Source organism: Cebidichthys violaceus, unplaced genomic scaffold (assembly GCF_023349555.1).
Source record: "Cebidichthys violaceus isolate CVI_PGR_0920_01 unplaced genomic scaffold, fCebVio1.0.p SCAF_39, whole genome shotgun sequence".
Classification (NCBI taxonomy): Eukaryota; Metazoa; Chordata; class Actinopteri; order Perciformes; family Stichaeidae; genus Cebidichthys; species Cebidichthys violaceus.
Window position 1 is genome coordinate 219,320 of NW_027176583.1, and position 15,182 is coordinate 234,501.

At 46.4% G+C, this 15,182-nt stretch overlaps 2 protein-coding genes across 2 annotated transcripts; one reads left to right on the top strand and one right to left on the bottom strand.

The window, feature by feature from the left end:
- Window positions 1-161: 161 nt before the first annotated feature.
- On the top strand, window positions 162-15,173 carry tdrd9 (tudor domain containing 9). Its single transcript, XM_068726428.1, has 35 exons — window positions 162-356; window positions 4,567-4,649; window positions 4,748-4,812; window positions 5,269-5,490; window positions 5,822-5,944; window positions 6,054-6,134; window positions 6,216-6,380; window positions 6,549-6,652; window positions 6,739-6,858; window positions 6,993-7,077; window positions 7,155-7,212; window positions 7,303-7,407; window positions 7,490-7,587; window positions 7,692-7,823; window positions 8,158-8,320; window positions 8,524-8,587; window positions 9,014-9,077; window positions 9,156-9,200; window positions 9,547-9,600; window positions 9,957-10,073; window positions 10,227-10,334; window positions 10,742-10,842; window positions 10,923-11,093; window positions 11,589-11,700; window positions 11,819-12,034; window positions 12,149-12,238; window positions 12,334-12,591; window positions 12,800-12,967; window positions 13,309-13,379; window positions 13,500-13,609; window positions 13,936-14,032; window positions 14,135-14,273; window positions 14,396-14,514; window positions 14,600-14,672; window positions 14,782-15,173. The coding sequence occupies exons 1-35, from the start codon at window positions 229-231 to the stop codon at window positions 14,878-14,880; spliced, it is 4,008 nt and encodes a 1,335-aa protein (XP_068582529.1). The 5' UTR covers window positions 162-228; the 3' UTR covers window positions 14,881-15,173.
- On the bottom strand, window positions 756-3,882 carry rd3l (RD3 like). The gene is made up of 3 exons (XM_068726433.1): window positions 3,433-3,882; window positions 2,251-2,592; window positions 756-1,727 (listed from the first exon to the last, which is right to left on the bottom strand). The coding sequence occupies exons 1-3, from the start codon at window positions 3,474-3,476 to the stop codon at window positions 1,364-1,366; spliced, it is 750 nt and encodes a 249-aa protein (XP_068582534.1). The 5' UTR covers window positions 3,477-3,882; the 3' UTR covers window positions 756-1,363.
- Window positions 15,174-15,182: the final 9 nt, after the last annotated feature.

A 15,182-nucleotide genomic window follows, 5' to 3' on the forward strand; every position in this document is an offset into this window, starting at 1 on the left:
GTGGTATTGTTTCCTGAACACTTGGGACTGTAAAAATGCTACATACACGTGGTAGCTGTGACGGAAAGTACATTTACTCGAGTACTGCGCTGTCCAACCGCCAGGGGGCGATGTAACAGGTGTTCAACAGTAGCCTCCCTCTCACGCGCTTCAATCTCGTAGCTACCCGTAGCTTTTTAAGTGAGAGAAAGACTATACTAAAAAGAGAGAATTTCAAACGCCAACAAGATGAAGAAAGCGGTAACTGCAGAACAAATTTCGAAGTGGTTCACCTCGGGGACGACGTTTGCTAACATTAAACTCACAGAAAAAGTGGTGGAAAGAAAGTCCGATGAAGCGTCGTCGAAAGACTCCAGGTGAGAGAAACGTTAGGCAACGTCAACTGTGACGTTAGCTTAAAGGATGCTAACCTCATGCTAGTTAGCTAGGTTAAATGTTTGAAGATGAAGAGCTTTAGCTAACAATTGTTACGGTAACGCTCAGTCAATTAACGGTCACTCGTCTGTCGGCAAACTAAATGGTATTATTAAGATGTCGTAACTCTTCTAGCATTCTCTATGCATGCCACTAGTTTTGTAAGGGCAGATAAAATCTATAATTTGGCTTGTTTTACGGTGTCACAGTAACGAATTATTCGCGCCAGTAGATTACCGTAACATACTGTGAGTCGCGTGAATCGCCCAAGACGCGCCGTAGAGGGGGCGTGGCTTATTGCTCCGCAAGACAACAAGCAAATAACTTTTTTAAAATTCTTTTCTCAACGGAGCTAGGCTATGCTAACATTGTAGCAGCTCCATCTACACTCTAACGTCATCTAGGTTTAAATACGGCAGCGTCTGTTCATTGTTTGTACCATATGGCTTCTCTCTACTGCCAGGAATTTAGAAAAGTACTCGAATGTAAATGTATTTAGTTTGAAAACACATGTGGGTCACAGCAGGATGAACAAGTTAGGAGACAACAACGAACTACTGCACAAACTGTTTATTTTTTATTTTTTTACAAAGTTCACCAAAATCTCTGCTTTTTTTAACCTCTTTAAGGCTTTAAAAACCTGTCCATATTAAAAAAACGAATCAAGAATTGGAACATCATTCTTTTTTTTTTAATATATGCCCAACTGTACGAAGTCTGATTGAGGTTTTTAATCTAGAAAAGAGAAAATGCGTGAGTCTAAAAGAGCAGGTGTTTCACTAGTTACTGTAATGAAACGGTTCAATACATTGTCCACCTAGCTTAAAATCATGCTTTTATTTTTGGTCACAAGCTATGATATCTTCAACTAGCTTAATATAAATAATCAAGTTTTTGCATCTTGTCTCCATGATGTGGTAACTGTTTTTCCTCGCAGCAGAGCTTCCTGTCACAGTGTAGTGCTGTACGTCCCTGTGGGCCTTAGAGGAACTGGGTAGTAATCTGGGAGGTCCCAGTCTCTGTTGGACCCTGCCAACAAACCGGAGTGCCGCATGGCCCGATCCACATATCCAGAGATTGTTGGGATCTCCTCCCGTGGGTTGTTTCTACAGTTGGGGACGGTGGGTGTGACGAAGTCCTGCTTCATTATGTAGCAGCCGGTCCAGGCGTCCGTTGGTCGGAGCTCTGCTGCCTGCACTGAGAAGTTCTCCTCTTCATGCTCCTTTTGGCTCAGGAAGTCTCTGAGCACCTGCTTGAAGACAGAAGCCAGCTCCCAGGGCCTAATGTTGTTCGTGGCAAGCACCTCACGAAACCTATGGAAGGAATCAACCAATAGAGTTAATCAAACACTTGTATAATTGAACCAGGAGTCTCTCGTAGTTTAAATAATGACATCTTTAGGACAACAGCACAGCTTTTTAGAAATGTTACAAACACATTTCTCACTAATTTTGTTGTTCTTTGATAATGTGCTTATGTAAGCACACAGTAGTGACCCAGGAATTTAATGGGAAATGAGTAAGTAGGTCACAGTGCTCAACCATGTAGAATGTTTGTTATATCATTATGGCTAACATAGAGATGATGAGTAGACACGTCTGGCTTCGTCAGCCTTACGGGGCATCCTTCACCTTCACATGTTCACACCCTACATCGCCTGCCTCTGTGACAGTAACACGTAAAGGCTTTCTTGGCAGATTGCCCTGCCTCCCTTTTCCCTTTGGGTCTTCTCTGCTTTGCCTGCTGTCAGGCCTTGTGTTGACGCAGTAGCAGCTAGCCACTGTTGACAGCATACTAATGTGAGGAAGGAGCATGGCATGGGCCGCAGCCAAGCACCTTGAGAGCACAGTGGCTGCGTGGACGGGTGGAATCTGGGCACACAGGAACTCCAGCTGGTGTAGCTCCGACGTGGGGATGAGGGTCCGTAACCTGGGGTACTTTTGAAACCAGCGGAGGCCCAGGGCGCCGTGGGCCACCCTGTGCTCTCGATCCAGTTCCCTCACCAACCGCTCGCGCTCCTCCACGTGCCACAGGAGCTCTCTGAGCAACATGCGACTGGGCACGACCGCCGGGGTCGTTGGAGGGGCCGCTTCTTCTCGAGCCTGCGCTGTTGTTTCATGGGACCATTTCATCCAGCTGAACAGGGGCATGGCAGTCGTAGCAGACGGTCCTGAAGAACTGAAGAAATAAGAATTATTTGTTATTCCGGACCGTCATCCCACGACGTCCCATCATCACTGTTTTAACACATTTGAATATGCTGCAATATCTGTTGCTTCAAACCAAGTGCTAATTTCACTAGAGGTTTCACCGACAAATGACAACATGGCATTAGACCATGTGACGGACTGCATAAATGCAGATGCAGCAAAAAGAGAACATGAGAGACAGAAAAGTAACGGTGGAAAATTAAATATGATTACAAAATTTGTCCAAATCAATATTTTCCTGTTCCTGATGATGAGAAAAAATAAATAAATGTATCCGGCCATATTTCGGACTAAATCTTGCGCTTGTGCAGATATTTTCAGCTTCAGGGACCACAGAGAAATGTGTGAGAATACCTCAATTCTCTGAATGAGGACATTTTTCATTTTATCCATAACTATGTAGCCCTATTATAATTAACATTTTAAGGTTAGCAGTGAAAGATGATCACCCCGTAACAAAGCTGACCTCGGATCCCTGCCGGCTGCTCTGATTGCCTTCAGTTCAAGTCAAACCCGGTGAAAGACGATGTCCCAGGTGTAAGTATTCGGCCTTTTTACCCCGGACTGATAGATCCAACACAGCGTCCACCTGGGATTCAGATGGATTACACCGCCTGCAGGGTCAGAGGTCAGCCTCACTGAACCCAAACCGTTTCTGTGTGACTTCACACAGCGTAAGGTTGCAAAACAGAGCTTTTCTTTCGATTTAACTCCAGTGCTTAAACAGCTGTCAGTCCTCCAGCATGTGCAGGAAGAAATCATCACAGTAGCATCTCGCTGAAAACTGAAAGGAAAGATCTGTACTTACATGTGAAAACTGCACCGCTGATGCTTTTGTGAGATGTTGGGCATAGATCAGCTTTTCACAGAGCACAGCCTCCAGCTCCTTGTCTCCATGGGTCAGTCCACGTGAACTTCATTCCTTCCTTTGCTGTCGACTACGTCCCTTTTGTGTCAACTGCCGTCCAAGGAGCACTCGTGTATCGGCAGAAATCCTCCAGTGCCTTGGCTGTTGGAAGCGTTTTCTCCTCTCGTGTTATAGCTGTTGTCTTGTCCCTGTCGTCCCTCCCACTGCTCCTGTCATGCTGACTTTTTCCAGGAGAGTTGGTCACACATTGCTAACTGACTAAGAGCTGTCACCTCTGCTTTCACCCCACTCGCACGCTCCTCTGTGCAGTGTGCAGCTTTGTTGTAAGGTCAGCTGCTTTTGAAGCTTGCACGGAATGTGTGCATTGGAGAGAAAGGAAGAGAGCGAGAGTGCGTGTGTGCACAAGCCGTGGGTGTGTTGCATTCGAGCTCCTCTTAGTACTGTCAGGATTTTTTTATTTTTTTATTTTTTATTTTTTTTCTTTCTTCCTGCTGTTGCGATAAAATCCTTCCCCCACTTGGAGAGAGCGAGAGGCAACTGGGAATGCTCTCCCGACCACAGTGCTGTGGGCCTTGTCCACCAGAGGGAAAGACGAGAGGAGGCCGAGACTCACATGTGCAAAGTTACAAATGGTACCGAGTAATGATGCAGGTAGAGCTGCTGGTATTTCCACCCATTGTGAACATTTGATTTAAGCTGCTATGAAGCTTAGCCTCGTAATTCTAGCAGATTGCTAGTACATGCAACATTTTTATTCTGTAATTGCATGTTTTTGACCACAATGCTCCTTTGGGAGTTTGTCAGTTCAGCTTTCTGAGATGAGACGAGTTGGTGTAAGCTGAACAATGGTTCCACTGAGTTCTTAACCTGTAAATTACTGTGAACTAGGACTTGTTGTCTATCCCATATTAGTACAGAGACGGAAAGTAAACAGATGTCTGTTTGAAAGTCATTTACATGCTTTTGTAATGTGAGGGGAAACGGGAGCAAAAAGACTGAAATTGATTGCAATTCATTGGTTGATAGAGCCTTAAAAATGATTAACGGCTTAATATTGCTTCAATTTTGTTTCAGCCAATCGGACATTCCCGATGAGAGCAGCCTAAAAAATGTGAACTCTGATGGAGGACGGTTTGAAAAACCAGAACATGGAGGGAGTGAGTAATACACTTTGTGTTAGCTTGTTCTTATCCCGCACCATACTCACTCACAGGAATCTGCCCGGTTTCTTGTGCACTGCATTCTGTGTCCTTAGATCCTGCTCCTCCACATGCCAGCTACGAGGCCCCCAGCTTGCCCATCACCAAAAACAGAGAGCAGGTAAAATACACCATCCATGCACCACATGCCCCCGCAGCCTGATGCTCTGAAAGTACTCTCTCATTCTCCTGTAGTGCTTTCTATTCTGGTCATGTAAGGAGTTTTACTGACATTACCATCATGTCCTCAGGACACTGGTGCACTTAAGCTTTTACTGTTTGCTCAAGATTAACTCGGTGGAATTTCATGTTGCAGAACAGCAGCCAACTTTAAACTGACCTGTCTGAAATGTTCTGTAGTCTAATAAGGAGTAGTGTGCGTGTGACTGTTAGGAGCTCATGCTGTCATTGAAGCCGTACTTTCTTAATGCAGATTATAAAGTGCATCCATCTGCTGTACGATGTCATAATGTATTTCTAAATGTGAGATGATACAAATGTCCAAATGGGGTTTCTATTTACGTGTGTGTGTGTGTGTGTGTGTGTGTGTGTGTGCGTGTGCGTGCTTTTTTTCCAGCTGATTTCCTTCATAGAAAATAACTCTGTAGTGATCATCCAAGGAGCCACAGGCAGCGGCAAGACCACCCAGGTGCCTCAGTACATTCTGGACCACTACAATGAGAAAAAATCCTCGTGCAACATTGTTGTCACCCAACCACGCAAAATCGGGGCCTCCAGCGTTGCCCGATGGGTTGCCGCCCAGCGGAGGTGCACCCTGGGTAGTCTGGTGGGATATCAGGTTAGTGCAACATTTAGACAGAATCTGATGAACGTAAACCGTTCATTATATATAAATATGTGAGCATGTACACATGCTTGCAGTTTGCTCCGTAAGTCAATGTGCAGTGTTGCTGTACATTAGCGTTGATATGGCAGTGCATTAGGAGGATGTTCTCAATGGTAGGAGTCATAGATTGTGATCATCTGGTCGAGTAAAACAACAAGAAACAAAAACAAACGGATGTTGCCATTAGTCAGCTGTCCCAGTGAGAGTGCCAAAAAGGAGATGGTACTCATTTTCAGTGCGTATGGTGTTTCATCAATACAGCTCTGCATGATGTGTGTTCCAGGTTGGACTGGAAAAGATGGCTACCGAGCACACGCGGCTCATCTACATGACTCAAGGAGTGCTGCTGCAAAAACTGGTTTCAGCCAAGTCCCTCACAGAGTACTCCCACATTTTCGTCGATGAGGTGCATAAACATGAGGCAGATCATTTTCTCTGTTAGCCGGCCTTCTGTTTTTTGTTTTGTAAATTTTGGTTAATGGTAAAAATAAAAAAAGTAAGTGTCTTTGCCCCAGGTTCATGAGCGTACGGAGGAGATGGACTTTCTCCTGCTGGTTTTGAAGATACTTCTTCATTCCAACTCGTGTTATGTCAAGGTAATTGCGAGGTCAAGTACGATCCCTCTTCTGTGCTCCTTTGGCGTCAGTTGGACTTTCATAGGACCTGTGTGTTTCCAGATCATCCTCATGTCGGCCACCATTGACTGCAAACAGTTTGCCGAGTACTTCGGAACCCCAATTCATGGCAAAATGAACCCGGCCTATGTGTTTGAAGTGGAGGGGACACCCTACGCCATTGAGGAGTTTTATCTGGATGATCTCCAAACACCGTTTACAAGAAGGGTAGTAAGATGGGAAATGTTTGCTGATGTTTACTGTTTTCTGTGCTGAAGCCAAATAGCTAATGTGTGAATTTTGTGTGTGAATTTTGTGTGTGTGTGTGTGTGTGTGTGTGTGTGTGTGTGTGTGTGTGTGTGTGTGTGTGTGTGTGTGTGTGTGTGTCTGCATCAGACTGAGCTGCTTCACCGAGAGGACCCTCACATTTCAGTGGAGATGTACAATCTCGCCATCAGTCTCATCCAGAGCTTTGATGAGATGGAGGGCAAAGATTTCAGGCGAGGCCTTTCGTCTATCGGCACACTTGACTGCTTGAACAAATCGTCAGACGCACAAACTAACGATCGTGTTTTTGTTCGAGCAGCAAAGCAGAAACGAACGGTGGCATGACGTCGTCAGAGCGGGGCAGTGTGCTGGTTTTCCTTCCTGGTATAAACGAGATAAACTACATGCAGGAGGCGTTGGCCAAGCTGGTCAACAAAAGGTGAGTTTATGAGACGATCTCTTCGTTGAACCACACCCTGTAGTTAATGCCTCTTTATTCTGTGTAATTCAAAGGGCTTGTTCGCCTCTTATTTTGAAATGTTTACCGTTACTTAATGTGCTGCTGCTGTTCAGATTGCAGGTGTATCCTCTCCACTCCACTGTGACTCTGGAGGAGCAGAATGGTGTGTTTCTGTTCCCTGTCCCCGGATACCGGAAGGTGAATATCATTTACATTATTCTGTCTCAAGTGTGTTCCTGGTAGCTGCTCTACCGATGGTCTCCTCATCTTAACAGGTCATCCTTTCCACCAACATCGCTGAGAGTTCGGTGACTGTTCTAGACGTCAAATACGGTTCGTTTTTTTGTCTATTGCCTTACTCTATGGTTTATAATAAAGTATTTTAAAATCGTTACTATTGGTGCTTTTTTTTTTTCTTCGCAGTGATTGATTTCTGCCTCGCCCGTCACATGGTCTGTGATCGAGATACCAACTATCAGTCTCTGCGTCTCACCTGGGCATCCAAAACCAACTGCAACCAGCGTCGAGGTACGATACTTGCAGAACAGAACTTTCTCTCAGGAGTGTAAGCTTCTGCTCACTTCTGTCCTTTTGCTCTCCTCTCTGTCAGGAAGGGCAGGTCGAGTTTCTAAGGGCTACTGTTACCGTCTTGTTACCAAAGAGTTCTGGAGGAACGACATCCAAGACTACATGATCCCCGAGATGCTGGTAAGAGAACGTCCACTTGCCAAGAGATTTCTTTCTCTCTTTTTTTTTTTTTTAAAGGCTGCTTTAACCCTTATAGGACAACCTTCTGTTTGCCTTGCTCTCAGGTTGCCCCGCTGGCCACCATCCTGCTGAAGGTTAAGCTGCTGGATATGGGAGACCCCCGCTCTATCCTCTCCACGGCCCTCTCACCCCCCAACCTTGGTGACATAGTGAGGACAGTGCTCCAACTCAAAGAAGTAAATAAGTACAGATTGAGGATCCTTAGAGAGTCCTTAATGTCTAGTCAAGTATGAGGCTTTAATGATGTATGTGGGCTGGCAGCTGACCACACAGCTCTGTCACGGCGTATTACACCAGGAGTTCTCAGCATGAGTCTGTGAGGTAAGGCTGGTCTGAATCTAGCCTGGTACAGGTAAATAGTCAAGGGGGAGAGTATGTAAGTATCAGTCATTTCATGTCCAAATCCTTGAATATTTCATGTCGAACTGTTGTTGTGAGGAAAGGTTTTAGGAGCTGATTGGAGATCTAAAAGCTGTTGTCTTGACACTAGCTGGATGTTTCATTTTGTAGATGGGCGCACTGTCTGCCAGAAGTGATGGCCGGGGTCGCAGTGACGACGGCGAGCTGACGTTCCTGGGCCGGGTGCTGGCCCACCTACCTGTTAGCGTGTGCCTGGGGAAGATGATCGTCCTGGGCCACATCTTTGGCTGCCTGGACGAGTGCCTCATCATAGGTCAGTCTGTCATTATGCGACCGCGACGGACCTCAGTCCAGTCCAGTCCAGTCATATGCAAGCGTTCACGGTCGTACAGACGTACAACAAATCAATCTGTCATGACGGCGCTCCAGAAAATGTGTTTGTGTACACAACCATCGACATAAACAATGATGCGATGTGTTTTTGTGGGCGACAGTAAGACTTTCTCTTCTCTTCAGCGGCCTCGCACTCTCTGAAGAGTTTCTTTGCCATCCCATCCATGCAGCAGCTTGCTGGCCACAGGTGAGTCACATCCAGCTGCTGCACTGAGTCACAGGCTGCCAGGCTGTCAGTGTAGATCAGTGTAGATCAAGATGTTTTGGACGTTATGTTTGTCATGTAACCTGTTCCATGTAGTCCAGACCTATCGATTGACTATTGGATTACTTTTCAACACTCAGCATTGAGTGTCCACCCGGCCCATCTGCTCCCACAAATGGGCTTCCTCTGTCTTTGTTACGATTGCGTCTGTCCGACATATGAAGCTCAGGACAGACAGACTCGGCGAAAACAAGCGTCTCCATTTTCTATCAGCGTCTTTCTGAAGAGTTCCTATTCGGGGACAGCCTCCCCAAAAAAAGGCTATCACTCTGTGGCCAGACACAGATGTTTGGATCTGTGTATTCTACACGTTTTTCTTTGTGCACTGAATAATATGCATCATTCCAGGAGCAAGCTGGCCTTCACCCGTGGCACGCCAAGTGATTCCATAGGTTTTGTCAACGCCTTCAAGGTAATGTGATGTAAGCCTCCAAAGGATTTACATATTTTGCTGATGGCTGTTGTTTTTAAAACCCTTTCCTATTGTCAGGCATGGCACCTCTCCAGAAAGAAAGGACAGCTGAGACACCCAAAGGTGACGGAAACATCAACCAAACCTGAGATGCATTTAAAAAAACTGATTTTCTTTTTTAAGTGTTGAAAATAAGAATAGTCTGCTGCTGTTGTACAGAGCCACCCCTTGATACTATTGGTAGTGAATAAGCAGCACTGTATGAACTGCATTTAGTACGCTACAGCTCACAGAGCAGTTGCAAAGGGAAGAATAGAAGTGTTGTCCTAATTAAGATGGTTTTGTTCTATTTCACCTCAGTTGGAGAAAAGCTTTGTCTTTGGGCATTTAGAGTCGGTGCAGCACTCTCTTCTCTTGTGTAATCATTGAAGTGTGAGAAATGTTTACCGTTGCTGCTTTCTTCTCGTAGGACGAGTTGGACTGGGGAAAAGAGAACTTCATTCAGATCAAGAGGATCAGGGAGGTACAGAGACGGAGTCGCATGAGGTCATCAAGCCACGTCACAGGACGTCCGTGTCGTCACCCGTCGCAGTCTAACAGTGAACAACAGGCATCAATCCTGTTTTTAGTCGCGTTACCAAGAATGAAACTCGATGTAGTGTGTGTGTGTGTGTGTGTGTGTGTGTGTGTGTGTGTGTGTGTGTGTGTGTGTGTGTGTGTGTGTGTGTGTGTGTGTGTGTGTGTGTGTGTGTGTGTGTGTGTGTGTGTGTGTGAAGCTGTCAGTAGCAGAGGAGCGGGTGGGTGGTGGTATTGACAGCGTTTAAACTGGGCCTGTAGATGCGATGCCTCAGACCTCCTCAGAAGTAACTCCCTGTCCAGGTTGCAGAGCTGTACGAGGACCTGAAGAAGCGCGTGTCCCAGTTCAACATGCATGTGCCGGAGAGCATCCCATCCTTGGATTACACCAGCGCACACAGGCAGAAGTTCATTCTTCAGGTTAGAGCCAGTGCTGCACGTTAAATTAAGATATATATATATATATATATATATATATATATACGCTTCAGATCCAGTCGTCACTACTAATAATATATTCAGTTACTGAATAGACACAGCTAAATATCAGTCTGCACCTCTCTCTGTCTTTAGGTGGTCATTGCTGGTGCCCACTACCCCAACTACTTTGTCCAGGGAGAGATAGATGAAGACCTGGCCATCAGGGAGTTGAGTGGCTATAACCCCAGAACAACAGTGATGGTACGACCCGGGATGTTGAGAAGTAGGGATGTACTGATGGCTAATATTGGGCCGATCCTGACTCAGAGAGATGGATCTGGTATTAGTGACAAGTCTCCAAGTTGCTGGTGTCCGATTTATTATTTTAGTAATAAATAACAATCCCGTAAATTTGAATTGATGTTTTTATTTGTTATATTTAGTTTGACAATGTTTAAGTCAAGCCTGATGTTTTCCGTTTACATAAAAGAATGATCGGATCAATACGCGGTATCAGCTGATATCCAAAGCCCAAGGCCAGATAGTTGCTTTTCCAGAGTGTAATGATCATCAAAACCCTTATGGGCTGAGTGTGGCGTTGGTCTTTTTAGCCCCGTTACGTAGGATGTAGAATTGTACAATAACACCAGACCATGTGTTGTTTTCAGATGAGGAACCTCCCTCCGTACCCGTTCCTGTACTACAAGCAGCTGCAGTCTCTGTTCCGCCTGTGTGGACAGGTCAAAGCCATTTCCTTTGAGAGCTCCAGGTAGTGAAAGCCACTGTTGCACATCATCAACTTTTTTTTCATTGACATGTGCATGCTCATAATCGTGTGTGTTTTCTCAGAGCATATGTGGAGTTCTACAGGACAACCCAGGATGCGGGGGTGGTGCCTGAGGTGTCTCTCGCCCTCCTCCTGGCACAGCACCGTGCTCCTATGGACCTGACCGTCTTCCCCATCGAGCAGATAGAAACCTGTCCTGGGTGTCAAAACATTACCAGCTTGAAATATGTGCGGTATGGCACTCTTTACGCATCACGGCGACCTTCTTTCTGCATGCAAAATATGTCACAAGAGCACGGATTTTCGACCGTGTCCGACTTTTGGGGGCTTAAATGTCCCACTCCAGCCGTCTTGTATGGAAGTGGAACCCTCTGCACCACGGGCTGCGTTGGTCAGTGCCCTTGCACTGAGCCTTAATAGAATCTGACATCTTCACGCGCTGCATGACTCCAGCTATCACTTGGAGTCAGAGAGGGGAGGTTTTAGGCTGAGCCAGCACCAGCTTCTTCCTACCTCCCTCTGGGGAGGAGATGGGGTGACTTTGCACATTATTAGATATCCAACAATAATAACATTCATCAACTCTTCTTGCTTTGGCTTTAACAGTGATAATTCCACCCGCCTAAAAGTTTACAAATGTTGGCATGTTGTGATTACCCTGAAATTGATTTATTACACAGAGGCTCTATTTAAATATATTTGGCTCTCTACGTGCTGTTGCCGTGCAGAGTGAATGTCGACTTCCAGAGCCAGACTGTCTGCCCAGTGGGACTGGTGAGCGAGGTGGTTGACCCAGACAAGCTTCCCCCCAACCACTTGTTTGTGGTCAACATCACGGAGGTCAGTCCTTTTACATTTAACGTGGTCAAACGGGGTCAAAATCAAAAGAGATGTCTAGTTGTTGGCCGATTGACTCTGGAATGGTTCTGTCCTCTCTTGGCTCTGATCTCTGCGTCAGGTGGTGGAGGTGGGTCATTTCTGGGGCTTCCGAGGAGACGAAGCCAGCTTGGAGAAGCAGCGCCGTCTGACAGCGGAGATCAACTCCCGTACGCTGCACCCCGTAACCGTGTCGCTCTACCCCAACCTGCTGTGCCTGGCTCCTTACTCTGAGGCCGACGAGCAGAACATGTACTACCGCGCCAAGATCCTGCACATGCGCGGCAACACAGTGGAGGTGAACACGCGTCTGTGTTTTGTACTCGTGTCTCCAGGTATTCAGGCTCATACATTTGAGTGTTGCTGGTGTTACTTCCTGTACCAGAGCGTAAGATATGTTGCTATCCTGCAGGTGGTCTTCTTGGACTTCGGCAACACCGCGGTTGTCGCCTGCAGCAGCCTCAGGGAGCTCCCGTCTGACCTCCTGTCTCACCCATTCCAGGTAGCGATACTATGAGTGGTCAGAGAGTTACGGCACACACTTATCTGTTCACGTGAGCTAACGGTAACGCACAAACACTCCGCTCACGGTCGCAGGCGGAGGAGTTCCAAGTGGTTGGAATGCATCCGTCAGCCAAGTCTATCATCCTGGGGAACCAGTGGAGCAGCCAAGCCCGCGATCGGTTCATGACGCTCGTGAAGGGCCACTCCCTCATCGTGTCGCTGTACTCCATCCTCCACGGTGTCACTCGCGTGCAGCTGCTCGTCAACACGGAGACGACAAACACCAGTGTGTTGGACATCATGGTGGAAGACGAACATGCTGTGAAGGCCGAAGAGAGCTTAGATTCCAAGGTAACGCGCCGTTTGGGAGCTCAGATTATCCCACATGAACTGTATTAGGCAGTGTGCAGTATAGAAATAAATCAATCAGAACATGTCCTACTTAACAAGTATTGAGCTGCTTGTTATTGAGCGCTGGCTGTGGTCAGATTCATAAAGATCCATTAAAATGACGTGTGCCCTTCTCAATCTAGATGTCTTTTCTTTTGTGCACTTGCAGCAAAACCATGAGTCTCTGATGTCCCTGTACAAAGACATGGAAAAGGATACGTACGTCTCCAACGCTGCCAGCGGCTTCTGGAAAGAACGCAAGAAAGCGGAGAAGCGGCTCGTTGACAACCTACTCGCCCACTTTTCCAAAAGCCGCCAGTCCCAATCCAAGACAAAGGCAAGACAGAATATTCATATCATATCTGTACTGACATCTATTCAAGAGCATTATTACAAGGGATTTAAAGAAAAACGGTAGCAAGAATTAAAAACGTAGAATTACAAGAGAGGAGGGATTTAAAATAGGACACAGACTCTGAGTGTCTGAGATGATGTTTTGGGGTTTGATGACGGCGTCACCTCTGCACTGTCTGCCGCTCTCTGTTTGTCCATGAGATGGAGCCATTTCAGTTCATGTGTTGAGCTCATTCAAAGCCACACCCATTCCGTCTGATGAGACCAATGACGACATGAAGTCACGTGATGTGTCTGACCGCAGCCTTCCTTCTAACGCCACAGGTTCCTCTGCATGGACCACACAGTCCTTATAAGGTCAACTTCCTCAGCTTGGTCAACAAGACCTCCTACAAGTAAGTACTTGTACACAACGGCCAAATCAACATTCTGATCATGAATGAGGCTCATTGTGTGTGTGTGTGTGTGTGTGTGTGTGTGTGTGTGTGTGTGTGTGTGTGTCTCCCCTCCTGCAGGACGGTGTGTATCGAGAGATCCAGCATCAACTCCTTGGCCCTGAATGAAAACCCTCAAAACAAACATCAGAGGATGCTGGTGGCTGGGAGTGTGTCAGTCAACCCCACAGGTACCAGATACAGCACCTCCTCCTAAATACATGGCCATGAGTGTCCGCTGAGCTCGGAACGGATGTCGGAGGCTTTGGTCTCTTTCAGCTCATTGTTTTGGTTGAAAATTCCAGTTTAAAGCAGCTTTTCTTTTGTGTTATAAACGCACTGGATACTACCTGCTCAGCACCAAACAGCATACAGACAAAGTTAGCGACTAGCTGGTGAACATAATGTCTGCTGAATGTGAGAACATGCACTTTTTGTCAGTGGTTACCGAACCTTTAACGCCCTTCTAAATGTCAAAACCAGCGATGGCAGCTTTAAAGGTGTGGTTGTGTTGCAGGGAGCCGTATTCTATTGAGAGAGACCTCCATCATGCCAGACATCCCTGGACTGCCTGCACTCCTGACTGTGCTCTTCACCCCCATCATGGAGTTACGGTAAGTGAGACGCACACTTATGACTGCACACCTTTTTAAAAGCAGCATAATCCAAACACCCATGTTAATACCCCCCCCCCCCCCCCCCCCATGTTTTTGTAGCACTAATGAAGAGAGGACCTGCTACACTGGCGCCCTCTGTGGCTTGGGCTGGAATAGTCAAACACAGCAGGGCATCCTACCCGAGCATGACATCGAACTCACCTTTGACGTCAAAGTTGACGTGGAAGACATAATTGAGGTAACCGCATGTCTATTAAATGCCACCAATCTACTCTATGATACCGTAATGCCTATATTACACAATGAAGCGTTCTCATATGTGTACTGCTGATGGGTTCTGTGTTCTGTTTCCTCTCTTAGATAAACGCCTTGCGAGCGGCTATGAACCGCCTGGTGTGTGAAGGGCCCAATGGGACGATGCATCTCGGGCGCGACAGGATAAGCCAACTGCAGGAGGACTGCAGGGACCGCCTCACCAGGTCACACGCATGCATCCACAGAAATCTGCAAGACGTTCAGTCAATGTGTACGGAGTTATAGATCTGTTTATGATATGCGATGCAGGCTTTTCACCAAGTCACCGCCAAGGGAAGCTGGCACTCAAGTGTACTACGAGAAAACGGAGAAATGGAACCAGGTATGGAACGTGACAGAAATCCTGCATTCAAGTTTATTTTGATCATCAGCCCTGATCCATGCTTTTTGAGCAGTGCGTGTTTTAACGTGTTTGTGTGTTGGTGATGCAGGTGGATCCCGCTCTGAGGATGGATGTCGTGGAGCCGGGTGAAGGAAGGACCAGAGGCGCTCTCTTCCAGCTGCATCCCGTCACTCTCCTCAACTGCTAAAATCAGCTGCGCTGCTTGCGTTTGTGTTCAAATGGAACAGATTGTTATGTTCTATAAGCGGTTTTTAATTTATTTATGTTTAGAGGAGTATACTTTTTTTTTAAGTTCAAATGGTTTCTGTAGCATTCAACAGAACAGCAAAAATCCTCACTCCTTTACTTTGTTGTTTGCAGCTGCCTCAGGAGTCGCTATTCCCCGTTTAAATAAGTTGCTGCTAAAAAGTAAATGTAAAAGTTCATTGATGAGAATCACACTCCAGCAGTGGGACATTAAAAATAGTTGTTTGCGACAGATGAGGCTTG